This window comes from Canis lupus, chromosome 20, assembly GCF_003254725.2.
Source record: "Canis lupus dingo isolate Sandy chromosome 20, ASM325472v2, whole genome shotgun sequence".
NCBI lineage: Eukaryota > Metazoa > Chordata > Mammalia > Carnivora > Canidae > Canis > Canis lupus.
The window spans coordinates 41314687-41332111 of NC_064262.1; the positions used below are offsets into that span (position 1 = coordinate 41314687).

A 17425-nucleotide genomic window follows, 5' to 3' on the forward strand; every position below is an offset into this window, starting at 1 on the left:
TTCTTCTTCCTCCTTCTCCCCCCCAGTAGCATAAGTCTGGCCTCCTGGTCTGTTTCCCAAAGTTGATCTGGTTAGCTTGACAAGTATAATATTGGTGACAGACTCTTAGAATTATAAATTCTGCACAAAATCATATGTATTTCATTCAGTTGATTAACACATGTCAGCAAAAAGAGGCAGGAGCTTACCATCTTGTTGCAGAACTGAGGATTATGTACCAATTAAAAATAATGATAAATATAAGTAAGTAGCTGATGAAATTTACAGACACTACTTATTATAGAAGGTTTGAAGATCTTGGTTTGAATTTTTTTTTCTTTACCTGAGATGATGATCTTTGTTAAATATTTGCTAATCCCAGTTAAGGGTAAGAAATATTTTAGAAAAAACTATTTTCCTAAATAAATTAGTATGTGGGTTGGTGAAATAGACTTAACTGAGTCAGTTAAGTCAGTTAAATGGACCTTTTTTTTTTTTTTTTTAAACAATAACAAGAAGTTTTTTGTTTGGAATTTTGGCCAACTTCATGTATTACAGGTACCCCTCCCACACAAGACAAACAAGTATGCAGACCCAGTGACCGCAGGTCCACTCGGCCCAGGCCTGCCAGGGTCCCTTCTGAGCTGCTGGGAGTCTCTTCTCCACGGAAGACTCTTGATCCCGGGCTGGGCACCTGCTCTTTGTCTGAGTTGGGTTGGGTCTCTGGTTCGTCTTCCTGTGGTGAGCTGGGGAGCCAAAGGAAAACTATTCATGTTGACTTCTTTGAACCCAAGCGAGATCTTGGCAGGGAGGCCTGGGATATAGATAGTGCACCAATGATGATGAAGAAAAAAAAGAAGAAACCAAAGCAAAAGAGATATCCTCAAGTCCGGGCTGGGGGACCTTGGGATGATGACAGTGCAGATGACCGTAAAGGTCATCCCTTTGCAGTAGACCCACAGAAGTCAGGTGTTCCTCCCAGCCTGCCTACTGCTATGGGCATGGAATATGGACTGGCATCCAGAGGAAACTTCAAAAAGGAATGTGAAGTGGAGTCCAGAGCCACGAAGCTGGTAGCTGAGAACTTTGTCTCAGAAAGTGTCAGCATTCCTTCGTGTCCTTTGGAAGAACCCCTGAAAACTGCAGGAAGGTCTCAGCCCAAGCCAGGAGTAGAAGCAGAGGTCAGTGGTAGCCAGTCAGTACCCCTGGGCCGGGGCCAGAAATGGCTGCAGCCAGGTGAAGGCCAACCAGGGCCCGCACCCCACCTGAAAACCCCCGTGGATGAAAGCCAAACAGTAGGCTCACCTGATCTGAAAGGACCCCCAACACAAGTTTCTGCACACAAAGTAGAAATTCCTTTGGAGATCACACCCAAAGAGGGTTGCTCTCCTCTCTCAGACCAAGAAGCTGTGAGGGGGTGTTCAAAACCCACAGTGGCAGAAGAACTGCCTCACCTGGCACCCACTTGGCCAGCAACTTCCTCATTAGGAAGTAGTCTAAAAGAAGGGCATGATGAAGGTAAAGTGACTACATTGCAAAAGGACAGACAGACAGGGTTTTCTGAAGGAGCTAAAGAGATTAAAGAACTAACAAAGGAAGCTTTTCCCAAGCTAAGCCAAGAGATGGGCACCTTGGCTTCTAGGCAGCCGCAGGATGAGGTGGCAGTTCAGATGCTTGGGCCAGAGAGAGAGCCTGTTCAGAGAATGGCAGGGGATGGCAGAAGCAGGAAGGGAAGGGCAGGTTCTGGGAAAGTGAGAGCCAGTTCTGGGAAGGGAAGAGCAAGATCTGAGCCACCATTTCTTCTGGACAGCTGGAAGGATGGCCCAGCTGTTCTTGCAGCAAGTGAGCCAGCCCCTAAAACTGAAAGAGTGACTTCTGGGGAGAAGAGTGAGGAACTGTTTTCTTCAAAGCAGTCAGGGCCCATAGTGAGTCTCACTGAGGCAGTGGTGATGGGGGAGCCTACAGAGATAGCTGACGTGTGGGGGGCCAGCACCTCCCACATGTTTATTCCTTTGGGAAGTGGGTCAGGCACGACTTCTGGCACTAGGACAGAAAGAGATATGGGTGTCAGTAACCAGGACAAGGAAGGAAAGTGTCCTTGGGTGAGTGGTGAGGCAGCTCCCTGGATTTCTGAAAAGCCTAAAAAAAGGAGTAATGAGGGCAAAACCAAAAAGTTCAAAAACAATTCTTTCACCCAGCCTGCTAGAATGGAGTGCAAGGAGGAAACCCCCAACCCACCTTTTGTAGGGAAGGATAGAGATGCTGATAGTACTACTCATCAAAACAAGGACTTAGGCTGCATTTTCCCCTTAAATCATGATCTTTTGTCCTCACATACATCAGCTATTCCCACAGTGGAAGTAGGTGACCAAAAGGGGAGGAATGATGAGGTTAATTCTTTTGAGCTTGGGGCTCTTGGTGGGAACAAGACAAACATAGTGAAGGACTCTGCTGTTTTTGAACCCGATACCAAGGTGACAGATGTGAGCTGCCAAAGCCAAACCCAGGGGGCAGGATTTGTTCCTTCAGCTCTGTCTGCAGAGAATAAGACAGATGCAGCCAAGGGACATGCTGCAGTGGCTGACAAACCAAATAAAAGGAGCAATGATGGAAAAAGCAAAAAGGTTAAAAATAGTTTCCCCGAGAAGCATCTTCTGGAGAATACGATAGATGCATCAAAAATACATGTTCCCATGGAAACCACAGGGGACCACAGAACTGAAGGAATGGGCTATGTGGACGAAAATAGAAATATCACATTTACCTGCCCCAGAACACTACCAGGGTTGATGAATAAGTCAGCCCCTCCAGAGGCTCTGGAGTCAGCAGCCTGTGAAGGACTGCCCACTCCTGCTTCTCAAACAGTAAAAGAGGGTGATTCTTTTCCAAATATCTTGGCAGAAAGTGAGCAAGAGACCACTCCGGCCCAGATACCCAAATTATTAGCAGTAGATAACTGCATCAAAGGTGGAGTCCCAGATCAAGAAAGACCCAAGTCCCCCTCTGCTGTTGCACTTTCTGCAAGCACAGGAGGAGGAGTTGCCCTCACTTTTACAGCAGCCATAGAAACAGTTAACTGCCAGGGAGGGAACTGTTTTAAGAATAAAGGTGAGTTTGCTGATCCCATAAAAAATGAAGCAGGAATGGATAGAGGACATGTGCTAGGAGGATCTGAGTCAGTACCCAGTGGTGCATCGAAGCATTTGATAGAGAAAATCCCAGAGCTCGCAAAGGGACACCTTCTTTCTGGAGTGTCAGTAGAAGACCAAAGCCTTCCAGGTGAGGTCAGAGTCTTGGAAACATGTGCAGATGGGAATAGTTTTCCAACACACCCAGTTAACAAAAAGAAAGAGTCTGAAGAAGGTTCTGCCCCCATTCAGATTCCTGACTTACTAGGAGACAAAGCACAAAAGCCCAATTTCTGTGAGGACCAAAATACTGATAGTCGAGAATCCAAGGACCCAGACAGTTTGAATAAGGAGGTAGATAGGGCCCTGTTGCCTCCAAAAAGTGAAAAAAATAAAGTGGAAGAAGTTAGCCCGGCTTCTAAAATCACTGATTCAGAACAAACTTCCATGGCAACACCAGAATTCCAGTCAGATTTCTTAGATGGCAGAGCTGCAGCTACTCCATTGCAGGTGGTAGAGAACTTATTAGTAGTAACTACTTCCAAGCATCCTGAACTCCCAAAACCCAAAGATAAGATCTCAGAGGCACCTGACAAAGTGACTGAAAAGTCTGAGCCAAAGGCACCAGAAGGGAAGAAGGAAGATAAAAGCAGAATGGCAGAACCCATGAAGGGCTACATGAGACCAACCAAGTCTCGAGGCCTTACTCCACTTCTGCCAAAGTCTACAGTCCAGGAACGAGAGAGATCCAAGCAACTGAAGACCAGCGGTATGACACTGCCATGGGAAATGTGTGTGCTTGTGGCTTTTGAGTCAGCATCCAAAAGGCAAAGAGCTTGTGCTTTGGTTCCATCCAGACTCTAATCATCCTTTTTAATCCTTGGTTTGTTGGCATGAAAATGTGTAACTGCTAATTATGTGTTTTTGGCAGGCAAGGCATGCCCTGTGTCCAGCTTGAGAGGCTGGTGACTTGGTTGCATGCCTTTTTACCCAGCACTGAACCTTGAGTTTGAGGGGAAGTTGAATTTCAAACAATAAATTGTTTAGCGGAAGTCCTATAACCATCCACTATTCTTAAATTTAAAAAGAAAACACCATACGTATATGTGGCTCCTGTGTGTAAAGCTTACAGCCAGATTTAATCATTATTTTGTATAAGGGTTCACAGGAGGAAAGAAAACATTTCAGGTCCAGCTGTATGCGTGGGATTTATTTTCTTGTCTGTATATATTTGTAGCTTGTGCTGTGGTACTGAATATCCAAATTGCTCTTAGTCAGTGAAAATGGTCTTCCCCAAAGAGGACACGGTAACTAACTTCCAACCAACATTGCTAGGCACAGACTTTACATTTCTAAAAGTGGGATATGATCTCTCAGTGATGCAGCCACATCTACCAGTTTGTTTTTCACGGCCATTGGCCACAGTTGCATGTCAGGCAGGGTTTGGGGCATAGTCTTTGGCCATAAGACAGCCTGCATCCTCGGACAAGTTTATAAAACTTGCCAGTGTGGGAGTCCTCATATTTTTGCCCTTTTGGATCTCCTCAGTCAAATAATTGGAATGAGATTGAGAAAGATGACTCCTTCGAGATTTAGAAATGTTTTCTTTCTTTTTTTCCTAAAAAGTACACATCTAATCATGGCTTCCCTCAGCTTAACCTTCAAAAAATGTTTCCTAGCCTTTGAGGTTTTTCAGCTTCAGATGATGCTGTTTCTCACCTTGCATGATGCAGCTACTAACTCCAGAATTTAAAAAAAAACAAACACTGGTTGGCCTTAGGGTTTTGGACAGGCTTCGTCAAGGGATGATGTGTTGCATGATACAGACTTGTCGTTTTGGGGAAAGTTTGTGCTTTGCATGAATTTGTACCCAGTAAAGAATACATGCTGTGTAAGTAGAGAATAGTAAAGGTCGTTATCTGTGTAAGATATTCTCATCTTTTCTGTTTTTATCTTCTATTAGCTACCCTATTGCCAAGGCAGAAAATGAAGTCATATGTTAGAGGGCTTTCCGGCCTTCATTAGGATTTCCAGTGTTCTATCCAGTTCTTTAGTTTTAGTTTTTAGACTGGTTCTTCAGTTTCAACAGTGATACCAAGGGTAACATAATAAATTTTCTGAACGCTAGCCATTTCTTTTTGCTCAGTATTTCCAAAGAAATGTAGCAAAAGGATTTGTTTTGATTCTTGAGTGAGCAAAGCAGAAGTTTCAGAACTTTTACGGCCCTTCCTTGGTTGGACCAAGCTGAGAGACTACATGTTAGGGGCAGCCTTGCAGAGTGGCTGAGGGGAGAATGGTGGATTTCAGGAAAAAATTTGTTGTTTCTTGTATAATTCTATCACACCTCTCCCCTAAGGATAATCTATTCTTTTCTTCATAGATAATTTTTTTAAGTAATTTTGAATCAGTTCATTCCCATGGTATGAAGGGATATGCACTTAAATGTAAATCTGCCTCCCTCCATCAATCCCCATCCAAATTTTCTCCAGAGACACCCCATTATAACCATGTCTTTTACATCCTTTCAGAGAATTTATGCATAAGGTAGCAATGATATATATATTTCTGGATTTTATACAGATGAGACACCATACATATTGGGGTGTGCCTTGCTTTGTAAATTTAACAATTATTTTACAGATCTTTACAAATCAGTACAAAGAAGGGCCCCTCATTCTTACTTAATAGCTGTATACAGTATTTTAATCATGTGGATATAACCTAATGACTTTACCACTTCTTTATTGGTAGACATTTAGGTGTTTGTTAGTTTTTCTTTATTAGAAACAAAGTACATAGACTGTTCTTGTATATATAGAATGTCATACTTATGCTAGTACATCTGTGTAATTAAAAGGGACCCTGGAGTAGACTCTATGGTTTGAAGACTGTGTATTAGTAATTTTTTCAGGTGTTGCCACAGTGTCCCCCATAGGGCCATGGAGATGTACTCACCCTTGCAAATATGCGCACTAGCCTCTTTGTACTTTCTCCACTGATGTGTACTTTTTATTATGTGTGCTGATCTTATAGGTGAACATTTATTTCTTGGCATAGATTTATTCTGTTTTACTTATTAAGTGACTTCTTTGTGTATTATCAAGTTTATAAAAGACCATATGGTTAGCAATATATTCACTTCCCCTATTTCCAAAGAGGATAAGACTAGCAAAAGAGAATTTATTTAGGGGTGCCTGAGTGGCTCAGTCAGTTAAGCATCCATCCATTCCTACTCTGAGTTTATAAAAATAATTTTTATTTTTAATTTTTCACATTTGAATCTTTGATCAGTGTAGAATTGACTGTGTGTGTGTGTGTCTGTGTCGTTCATGAGATGTGACGTAGGATTACTTGATCATCTATCAACAGGTGTCTAATCTGTCTCCTGCTGAAGTGCCACTGTTGTCATGCTGTATAATCCTGTGTGTGTTTGGTCTATTTCCGGATCCATTGGTCTTTCCATTGAAGCTTCAGTAGCACAGTGTGGCATAATCATATATTTTCATATTTAATAGGTCTAGTCCCACTTCTCACCTTATTACTGTTTTGTAGAGTTTTCCTGACTCTTCCTGCCTGTTCATTACTACATATAAAATTGAGAATTATGTCGTTTTGTAAAAAATAAATAAAAATCCAGTCAGCCTTTTTCTTTGAATCACATTAAATGTGTCGGTTATCCTAGGGAGAGGTGATGTCTTGGTTTCTTAGAGGGTTTTTTTTTTGTTTTTTGTTTTTTCTAAGATTTTATTTATTTATTTGAGAGAGAGCATGAGTAGGGAGGAGGGACGGAGGCAGAGGAAGAAGCAGACTCCCCGCTGAGCAGGGATCCTGATGTAGGGCTTGATCCCGGGTCCCTGGGATCATTACCTGAACAGAAGGCAGATGCTTAGCTGACCAACCCACCCAGGTACCCAAGAGGTGATGTCTTGTATGGTGAGGTTTTCTATCCAACCACACAGTAAGGCACCATGTTCAGTAACCTCACACATTCAGATTTCCATGCCCTCCTCCCTCACTGGTATTTTGATGTTTTCTTCACATATAACTTGTGTGTTTCTAGTAAGGCTCATTCCAACATGTCCAGAAAGCAGATTAGTGTGCAGATAATAGAGCTTTAGGCAAGCTAGGGCTCTGAGGCAGGGAACTGAGTGGAATGGGGAGTATAGTGATTTGTGATAGGAGACCAGGCAGATTGGCCCATCATACTCAACCACCATTGGTTATGTAGGCTCTGAGGTTTCATCCATAATTGGTTCTAGACCTGGCCTTATTAAATGTTTTCTTTGTTCTTCACTTCAGAGCATTCGTGTTAACTGCCTGCCCTCAGCTTGCCAGTGATTGATAGCAACTACCATCTACTGAGTGAATACCCTGTGCCTAATTACCCATTGATGGGTAGGTAGCTAGTCATATACACATAACTGTACTATAAAGTATTCTCTCCATTTTACAGATGAGAAAATGGAGACTCTTTACATTAAAGTCATGCAGATAATATAGTCTCAGAAGTAGAATTTGAACCCAAGACTTTCTGATTCTAAGGCTTGTGCTTTTTCTCATTCTTGCCTCAAAGGAACCTTCTAGAAATTTTAGGTTCTTAATAAGAAACAGATGAATGTTGACAATTAGTCATTATATTTTTATTCTACTATCTAAGCACTAACTAAACACTTTTTTAGGTAGAGAAATGGAAACACATCATGAGGGCATAAATTTTGAATCAGAGGCTAATTTGGGATTGGGATCTAGGTCTTTTGACTCTAACATTTTATTCTCCAGGCAGAAACTTTGTTGGATATATTCATGTATTTTCCCTAAAAACTAGTATTGAGCTTTACATATATATGCTGCCTAATGACATTTTAAAAATTACAAATGAATTATCTTTTATTTATTTATTTGAGAGGAAGAAAAAGTGGGGAAAGGGGAGAGGGAAAGGACCAGGCCGAATTCAAGCTGAGCATGGAGCCCAGCGCGAGGTTTGATCCCACCATCTGTTAGATCATGACCTGAGTGGAAATCAAAAGTTGACCACTCAATTGACTGAACCACCCAGGTGCCCCTAAATGAATTCTCTTTTGCTAGTCTTATCCTCTTTGGAAATAGGGAAAGTGAATATATTGCTAACTATACGCTCTTAATGTTTCATCTCGTTATGTTTTCATGCTTCTCTCAAGTTTACGGCAACTTTAGCAGAAGGTTTCTTCACATATTCAGCATGTTCTAGGCAGGGAGGATCATGATACTTGGGGAAATTGAAGCTCATCTCAGCAGAAAAGGCCTTCCTTTGGGACTGTTTTTTGTGAATGGAAGAGCAGATGTGAAAAGACGACCCTCTGCTGGACTCAAGTCTGTGCTGTTGCTTCGCACCAGTTGCTTCACTGGCAGCCAGGTAGAGCTGTGAGTGACAGTGCACTTGGCATATGCTGTGAGGGTGACAGTCACCACAGATCCCTGTAGACAGGCCCTTCCCTTTGCCATAGTTAGAGCCTGGCCTCCTTTTTCCTGGCTTCATTTCTTTTTCTTCAATTTGCCTGAGCCCTTCTTTCAACAGCTGGGAATGTCAGTTTATGGTGGGAAGTTCTCTTGGCATGAAACTCAAAGTAATTTATAAACCCCAGATCTAACAGTTTCATAAATAAAATATGCTCAGCAGATGAAAAAAACATTTGTAATCTTAAAACTTGCTACAATTTTACAACCGGAGAAGTATCTTTGGTAATACCTCTTTTTTTTCTGCTTTCTTCCCACTTACCTGCTCATTCCCTGGCTTTTTAAAAAATGGCTATATATTAAAGAACCGTAATGGGAAATTCATACAACTCAACGTAGCTACCATTTTTTGAAACTCAGCATTGTGGGGATCCCTGGGTGGCACAGCGGTTTGGCGCCTGCCTTTGGCCCAGGGCACGATCCTGGAGACCCGGGATCGAATCCCACATCGGGCTCCCGGTGCATGGAGCCTGCTTCTCCCTCTGCCTGTGTCTCTGCCTCTCTCTCTCTCTCTCTCTGTGACTATCATAAATAAATTTAAAAGAAAATTAAAAAAAATAAAGGGCAACTTTACTAAAAAAAAAAAAAAAAAAGAAGCTCAGCATTGTCTTAAACTCTTTTAACCCTCAAAGAGTTTGGGCTACTGTTTGCCTCATTTGACCAGTACATGTGAATATTCTTCGAGATGAGTCCAGCAAATATTAATTTTTCTACTTAAAAATGAGGTTCTTTCCCTCACACTCCCCTCGCTGGTCACTTTAATCTTCTGGTGACAGTAGCATTGGAGGATTCAGAAAACAAATGATAAACAATTTAGCTCCTGATTCTTGATGTTGTGGATATATTTCCTTCTTTAATATATGAAGTGAAAAAAAAAATGAAGTGGGCAGATTAATCTGGCTGGCTCAATTGGTAGTGCAGGCAGTTCTTGATTCGGGGGTTAGAAGTTTGAGCCCCACACTGGGTATAGAGATACTGAAAAATAAAATCTTAAAAAATAATAATAATAAGATAAAGTAAAATATGAAGTGGATAATAAAGAGGTCTTTCCTTTATTGCATTTCCCTTTATTTTCCTTACCCTGTATTTTAACCTCAGATGTTGGAACAGGTCACTTCACCTGTGAGCAGATTGAAATTGTTAGTTTTTAAACTGTTTAACAATGATGGTAATTTGCATAAGTTTAGACAGAAATCTAATTGTCACACAAACATTGCTTATTGCTTTGTAAATAGTGGACACTCAGCATAATTTGGACTTTTTAGTATTTAGTCCATTTATTCAATAGACACTGGGTAACATTACTCCCACATTCTAAGGGTAGATTAATGAAACATTCTCTACTCCTCAGGGATTCTAGAATAGGAAGATAAACACATAAACAGATAATTTACTCTAGTGAAAGAAGTTCCATAATACAAGTTCTAGTGACCTATGAGTTTATGGAGCCAAGTCAAGTAAAGCGTTCTAGGGGATAGACTGTGTAAAGGCATAGTGAAGTACAAGTGCATGGACTATTTTGAGAAGTAGCAAATATTTTGGAGTGACTGGCATATAAATCAAATTGGGAAACAGGGAGATATGTGAGACATTTTGAGATGAGATTGAGAGGAAGAATATAAACTCTCAAAGGATCCTGGGAGCCATGTGTTGCCTCCATAAGCAGAGGATCTTAGACTTTATGGTGGAAGAGATCAAGAGGGGTGAGATTACCTATTTTAGTTGGATGCTTCTCTTTTCTTTTTCTGGGAGGCCATGGGAGGGTCGGTACTATGCTAGAAGAACAAAAGGTTAGAATTTCCAAGTCCTACTTCTTGGGAGACTTTCCATCTATAAATATTTTAATGTTTTAGGATGTCAAATGACAAAAATAGTACAATTTAGTAAGGAGTTTGAGGTCCTTTATTCAAAGGAAAACAATCCACGGATTAGAGGAGTACGGTGCCTAACAAGGAGAGGTGCTCTCTTCCAGATGGATTTTGGGCAAGAGTAAGTTTTATAGCATTACAAGAGGCACTGTGTAACAGCATGACCAAGAGGTCAGTGATTTCCTTATAAGGCTAGCAGGCCCTGTTTTCTAGGGTAAGGTAAGCTAGCTAACGCTGAGGTAGAGGGTTGTGATTGGCATGTCAGGTTTCCTTAAACTGAGGCATGTCCCAAAAAATGCAGACTTAGATTTTTAAGCTTCGGATTTGTGATGTGAGCCAGACCTCCATTTTGTGAGTCCCAAAATGCGAATTATCTTTATCAGGAGTCACATAAGTTAGATTGCTGGCTTGTTTTTTGATCCTATTTGCTTCCCAATCTTTGAAGCTTAATTAGGGAGAATCAGTTTTCTCGAGTTAAACATGTACTAAGAAATGTTTCAGAAGTTCAGTAAAATATGGCTTTGAAATGTTTTTGTATATATGTATGTGTGTATAAACACATAATTTACTTCCAGGTAAGAAACTTAGATTGCAACTTCATAGCCTCAGGTTTATTAATAAAGAGTATCATCAATCATTGTGATCAGTAGAATTATTGACTGTTATTATAATGATAATTTATTAGAAATTGTTTCCTGGAGACAATAATGGAACATTTGGTCAATCTGGAAAGTACTTTGTTGCCTTGGTAACCGATAGGAAAGATGCAGAGAAACCAGTTGTGGAACATATCAAAACCAAGGCCCTAAACAGGTTGAATACTAGCTCAAGGCACAGGCAAAAACAGAAACATCTGCCAGTGCATCTGCTGAGATCAGAGACCTTCAAGCTGTGCCAACACGCTTGGGAGCTAGACATGTCATTATATGGTCTGATAAAAAGAGCCTTAGAAACTACCTCCGGACCAGACACATGGGAATCTATGCACTTTCCTTAGACTCAGAATGGAACATAAGTCTTTAACCCAAAGGACCTTCCAGAACCTCTCTAGATTAGTTTAATGATAGGAAGGGTCAGGTCAAATGATACGGAGTCCATATAAAAGGAATCCATTCATCCTTCCACTGAGAGAACTTTACTGACAGCCTACTTAATGTGTATCCAACTGCTGGACACCCTGATGGCAAAGATGGACTGGTCATCTCGCTTTCTGGTAATTCCAGGAAAGGCACATAAGATTATGGTATAGTTGCTGAATCCTAAGACGGGGTAGAGCAAGTATATGTTATAAAAACATGCATGAGTCAGCTTGGGGGTAGGGTCTTGGAGACTTCACAGAGGTGACATTGAAGTGAGGGGTGTTTTTTTTTTTGTTTTTTGTTTTTTTTAAGATTTTATTTATTTATTCATGAGAGACACAGACAGAGGGAGAAGCAAGCTCCATGCCAGGAGCCTGATGTGGGACTCGATCCCGGGACTCCAGGATCATGCCCTGGGCCAAAGGCAGGCACTGCTGAGCCACTAAGGGATCCCATGAAGTGAGTTCTATAGCAATAAGTAGAACCTAGAGGAAAGGCATTCCAATGGCAGCTGAGTCTAGAATTGAAACCTTCTGGTTCTTAAGTATATTTATTTTTGCCTAGACATGCTCAGCCTTTTAAGACTTCTTATTTGTTCTTCCACCAACTTGATAAGATAGCACAGTGGCTGGGGGAGGTTTGAGTTCCTTGCTACAGTTATATCTTGTGGGTGAATGTGCATTCTTTGAGTGAAGCCATGTCTGTAATTCTGAATCAGACCAGAGCACTGACAGAACTATCCTTAGATTTTACTAATAATTCTGTACTAGGTTTTCCCCAGGTGCCATTCATGTCATTTGGAAATCTTTAAACCCAGTAATTCTTGTTCCATGTGATTTCTTTCTTGGTATGTGTTATAAAAGCACAAGCTTAATCAAACTCTAAGCCACTCTTTCTCCTTCCCTGTGTAAAAGTCTCTGATCTCCACTTTTTCTTATCGAAGCAGGACCTATCTTCCTATTCAGAAGCACCATGAAGGAAGCTCACAGTGTTGAGGCACTATACAAAAACATAAGTTTAAGTTCTCTTAAGAATGGGAAACTAATAACCAAAGATTGCTAAGGAAGAAGTTATTCAGACCTTCCCCATTCTTTGCATAATTAAGACAAAACAAGACCATGATGAAGGTTTAAAGTAGGCACTAAAACTAACTGCATTGCTTCTTTTTCTCAAGCTTTATTTCAGGTTTGCTTTGCACCCCAGACACATATGCATATACACATTGTACATTAATTTGGAAGTTTTGAATTGATCACAACAAGGTAAATTATAATTGTGAACTAAAGCCTGTGGTACTTGTCTTCACTGAACAAAAAGAAACCATGAAAAGGAGAGGCATCTAGTGACTAAGATGTTTTGCTCAGTGGTGTGGGAAGACTGGCAGTCAAAAACTGGGCATCTTCCATGTGATGTTTCCATTCACTCACCATTTAATCTCAGGCAAACCACTGCATTTTTCCCCCTCTAGATCCCATTTGCTCTTCTTCAAAATAGAAGATTAAGTTAGAGGAGTTCCAGCATTCTTTTTTTTTTTTTTCCAGCATTCTCATTCTGTACTGTAGCACATAATTCATTGTCCTTGCAGTACTATTTTTATAAAATGATCCTTATCCATTTAAGAAACAAAGGAGTAATGGAAAAAAGAGAGACAAACCAAAAAAAAGACTCTTAACAACAGAAAACAGTGATGGTTACCAGAGGGAAGGGGATAGGGGGATGGGGGAAACAGGTCATGGTGTTAAGGAGGGCACTTGTGATGAGCATTGAGTGATTCAAATAAAAACTTAATAAAAAAACAAAAACAAATAAAAACTTAAAAAATAATAAAAATTTTAAAATAGGACAAAATGATCCTTGTCCTCAGAGATAGGGAGAATAGGATATTATTTTATTTCCTCAGATTTTGAGAGCTAGCTGACTTTTCATTTTCTCTTATTTGTTAATTATTGAAATTGGGGTTTGTATGGTATTTCTTGGTTGTAGTGGTTTATTTTTGCCTACTTTTGTCAGAAGGGACCTCATGCAGTAAATTCTCCAGTCCAGGGACTTCTGTTTTATCATTCCACATCAATTCCCTTATTGGAAGTGGTAAAACCTACATCATACACAAATGCTTTTTCTTAGTGGTGGTTTTGTTTTGTTTTGTTTTTTAAACTAACACCAGTGGGTACATTCTCTGTGTTAAATGTGTTTTGTGTTCTATTACTTCATACCGACACAAGGAGTGGATTCTGTGGGTGTCCTCATATTATGCCTTATGTTCTCCTCTTGGTGACACCAAGCTTATATGCAGGCTTGAGCACCTAGCAGACATCATGTTTTGGGTACTCACCTGACTCTGAGCTTTCCGTCTGGTCTTAAACCTCTTGGCCACAGACCCCTTCATTGCGTCTTCAGCTCTCTGACCCTTGAGCCTTATAACTCTGAGGCTTCTGTTTGGTGCAGTAGCCACATGCCACATCATTGTTATCTTTCAGGCTGACCACATTTTTTATAAGTAAATGTGCTAAGAATATGTGCTCCTTTATGACTGTTCAGCTTCATTCTTCTGGTTCCCACTTCTGGACTTTGGCTGACTTTGCTACTTACAGAGTCATTGAGACAAGAAAAGTGGAATTTGAAGGTTATTGCCTTAGCTTTGTTTGTTTTGTTTGTTATTGGTGCCAGTGGGAAGGTTTGGATAGGCTGGCTAGAACTAAAAATCATTTGACTCTAAGGAACAGGTGTGTCCATGCTTGTTCTTCACCTAAGCTCTTTCTGCCCCTTCAGAATATGGCAGCCAAGGGCACCGGTGGTGTAGCTCAGTGGTAGAAGGTGTGCTTAGCAGAATATGGCAGCCAACTCAGACAGCCCCCCTCATCAGACATGCTGCTACCTCCCCTAGTCATGCTTCTGCCAATACACAGCACCCTCACATGGGGAGGTGTGGGGTTTAACAAGCATACTGGCTAGTGGAGCCACAAGTTTAATTCACTCTTTTTTTTTTTTTTTTAATTCACTCTTGAGTTGGATATAGCAACCTTTGATTCCTTGATGCACGTTTCAGTCCTTTCATTGGGATGTAGGAGTGTTAAAACTGTGAGACTGGAAACTACTTTCAAGATTCTCTGCATTCTATGGATAAAGAAACTGAAGCAAGGAGTAGTTAAGTGCGTTGGTCAGAATCATAACTATTTAAAGTGGCACAGAGAGATTTTATTTATTTTTTTAAAGATTTTATTTATTCATAGAGACACAGAGAGAGAGAGAGAGAGAGGCAGAGGGAGAAGCAGGCTCCATGCAGGGAGCCTGATGCGGGACTTGATCCCAGATCTCCAGGATCACGCCCCGGACTGAAGGCGGCGCTAAACCGCTGGGCCACCCGCACTGCCCCACAGAGAGATTTTAAAACCAAGCTTAATTATTTTTTTCCCCATAAACCAGAGGTAGAAGGTGTCAGTGAATTGAGGCTGTGTGTGCCTGCATTTTGGGGGGTAGAGAATGACTAGTTTCTGAGTGGATGGAGTTGTTGAGACATAACTGATTTCTAAGGTATTTTCTAAAATTTATCTCTGGCTTGCAATAACAGCCTCCTGCCAGGCTATGGTAACTTTCATCATATATTATACATACTTAATTATATCATTCACATATAATGTATATATTGAAAAGGTAAGGAAGCCAGAATTCAGATATATTTCATCACCAAGCCTTTCTGTATCCAAGACTCTCATCTTTCTTTTTCCCCAATTATTTAATAGAGTCATAACCCTTCTGGCACCCCCTTCATTTCACTATGCGTCCTCACTTTCTTTTCCTTAGTGAGAGCTTTTTGGCAGAGTGAGATGACCCTGGTTCCTTGCCAGTGAACCTTTGTTGGCTTTCACATGTATTATTACTAAACTGCTTAGGGTCAAGAGGAACAAGAGGCTCAGTTTATGTTCAGGACAGAGGTTAAATGGAAATGCACATTTTTTTTAGGATTTCAACCCCACCACTCCTGACCATGAACGTAGCCCAGTATTAAGTACTGCAGAAGGTGTATGTGGCTGGTTCCTGTGCTGTAGCTGGGGACTGGAGACAAGTTATATGAGTGGTATGAGTAGTAGAGAAAAGGGTGTTTGGAGACAGAGGCTCCAATTAAGGAAACTTTCCTGGGCTGGGCTATGGTTATCTCGTCACATTTTATAGATCAAAGAGAACAATCTTAACTTGCCCCCCTTTTTAAAAAGCATTATTAAAAAACTTTAACCAGATTAGTGCAGTTAATGGCAGATGGCTTTTAAATAATCCAGTCTGACTTTTCTTCATCTTGGAAAAAGGCATCTCATATATTCTTTTTTTTTTTTTTTTAAGATTTTATTTATTTATTCATGAGAGACAGAGAGAGAGAGGCAGAGACACAGGCAGAGGGAAAAGTAGGCCCCATGCAGGGAGCCCGACATGGGACCTGATCCCGGGTCCCCAGGATCATGCCCTAGGCTGAAGGTAGCACCAAACCACTGAACCACCAGGGTTGCCCCCATCTCATATATTCTTGATAGAATATTTCATAGTATAGTATGTTTGCACATGATAGTGACTATAGGTGAAGCAACAAAAATCAACTGTTTTCAAGGTAGAATATGGCCTGTCCTTTCAGTGTAACTTTCTTTTTCAAGAATTTTCTTTTATGGATCCTTCAGTCCTGAATGTACAGCTTATAAACTCAGAAGTGAGCACAGCAAAGAGTCATGCTAGATTAAACAGGGGCAGTGGGCCCTGTCACAGATTGCCAGAGGAAAATGAGCTGCCCCTGTGTGTTCACATGGCAACTAAGCAGTTGGCTGGCTAGAAAGAGCGGGGCTGGTGCAGGAGGGAGGGACCCAGCTTCTCTAAGGAACTAGCGGGGAGCAGGGTCAGGAGTAAAAGTGCAAGGGGGTATGTTGTCACACAAGTGTCTCATAACTGGGATACACATTTCCAAAGCCCATATTGCTGAAACCCATGAAGGAACCCTTTATGAAACCCTTCCACAGTGCAGAGCTACAGATGAAGCTCTCCCTGGGCTTTGGGAACTCCACTTGTCAGTTTTCAAGTGAATTTGATAAGTTACTATGACAGCAAACCCACTCGTGCTCTAAGAAATGAATGCCTCCAATTTTGACACTATATTAAGGTCTTTTTTAAGTGAAGTTTTGAGCCATTTTCTGAAATCATTGTTCTTTACGGGTTATGACTGGGGATTGGCAAATGAGTCTTGCCTATTTTTAAAACCATTTTTGAGTGGGTGAATGGGGAAGCGTGGGCATAGTGTCAGATAAGTGAACATGTGGGTATGCAAGTATCTATATTAGTGAAAGCCAGAGTAATTACTATCCTCAGTACCCAGATTGGCACCATCCCGTGTTGTAAATTGCAGAGCTGAACAGAGTGCTAGCTAACAGGAAATTACACTTTCAGTTTAACAGTGGCATTTGTGCAGAAAGTAGCAGGTTCTTTCTTTCTTTTTCATTTGTTCTTTCACACTAGTAAATACATTTAGCCAGCTGCCTGAAGAGAGAGGAGCTTCAGGGGAAAGATAGGTTTTGTCATGAATACTGGGGACTTGGTGTGATGTCACTGCTAGCTCTGTGTGATCGTAGGTGGTGTTAGAGCTCCAGGAGCGAGGGGGGAGAGCAGTCGAAGAGACGATGTCGCTCTCAGACAAGCAACCTTCCTCTCGCACTGCTGCTGTAAGCCAGCTCTGTAAGGGTGAGCCTGCAGAGTGCCGAATGGACCCCCCGAAAGAAATCAGCCAAGCTGGATTTGAGTGGCAGAGGACAGAGGGCAAACTGAATGAAATCGGACTGAATGTCAGCATGGACGGGCAGCTGAAAGATGGGCTCGTGAAGAATGCCAGCTTCCTGGAGCAGAATAA

General features: G+C 41.3%; 1 protein-coding gene across 33 annotated transcripts in view; it reads left to right on the forward strand.

Moving 5' to 3' along the window:
- MAP4 (microtubule associated protein 4) overlaps positions 1 to 17425 on the forward strand; it is a 204789-nt gene that overhangs the window by 152458 nt on the left and 34906 nt on the right. For 19 of the 33 annotated variants that reach the window (XM_035703261.2, XM_035703268.2, XM_025455686.3 and 16 more), the window contains one exon: positions 538 to 3876. The exons of the other annotated variants lie outside the window; for them this stretch is intronic. In XM_035703261.2, coding sequence (XP_035559154.1) covers positions 538 to 3876 — 3339 coding nt within the window. The remainder of the gene's footprint in view (positions 1 to 537; positions 3877 to 17425) is intronic. 33 annotated transcript variants of the gene reach the window in all.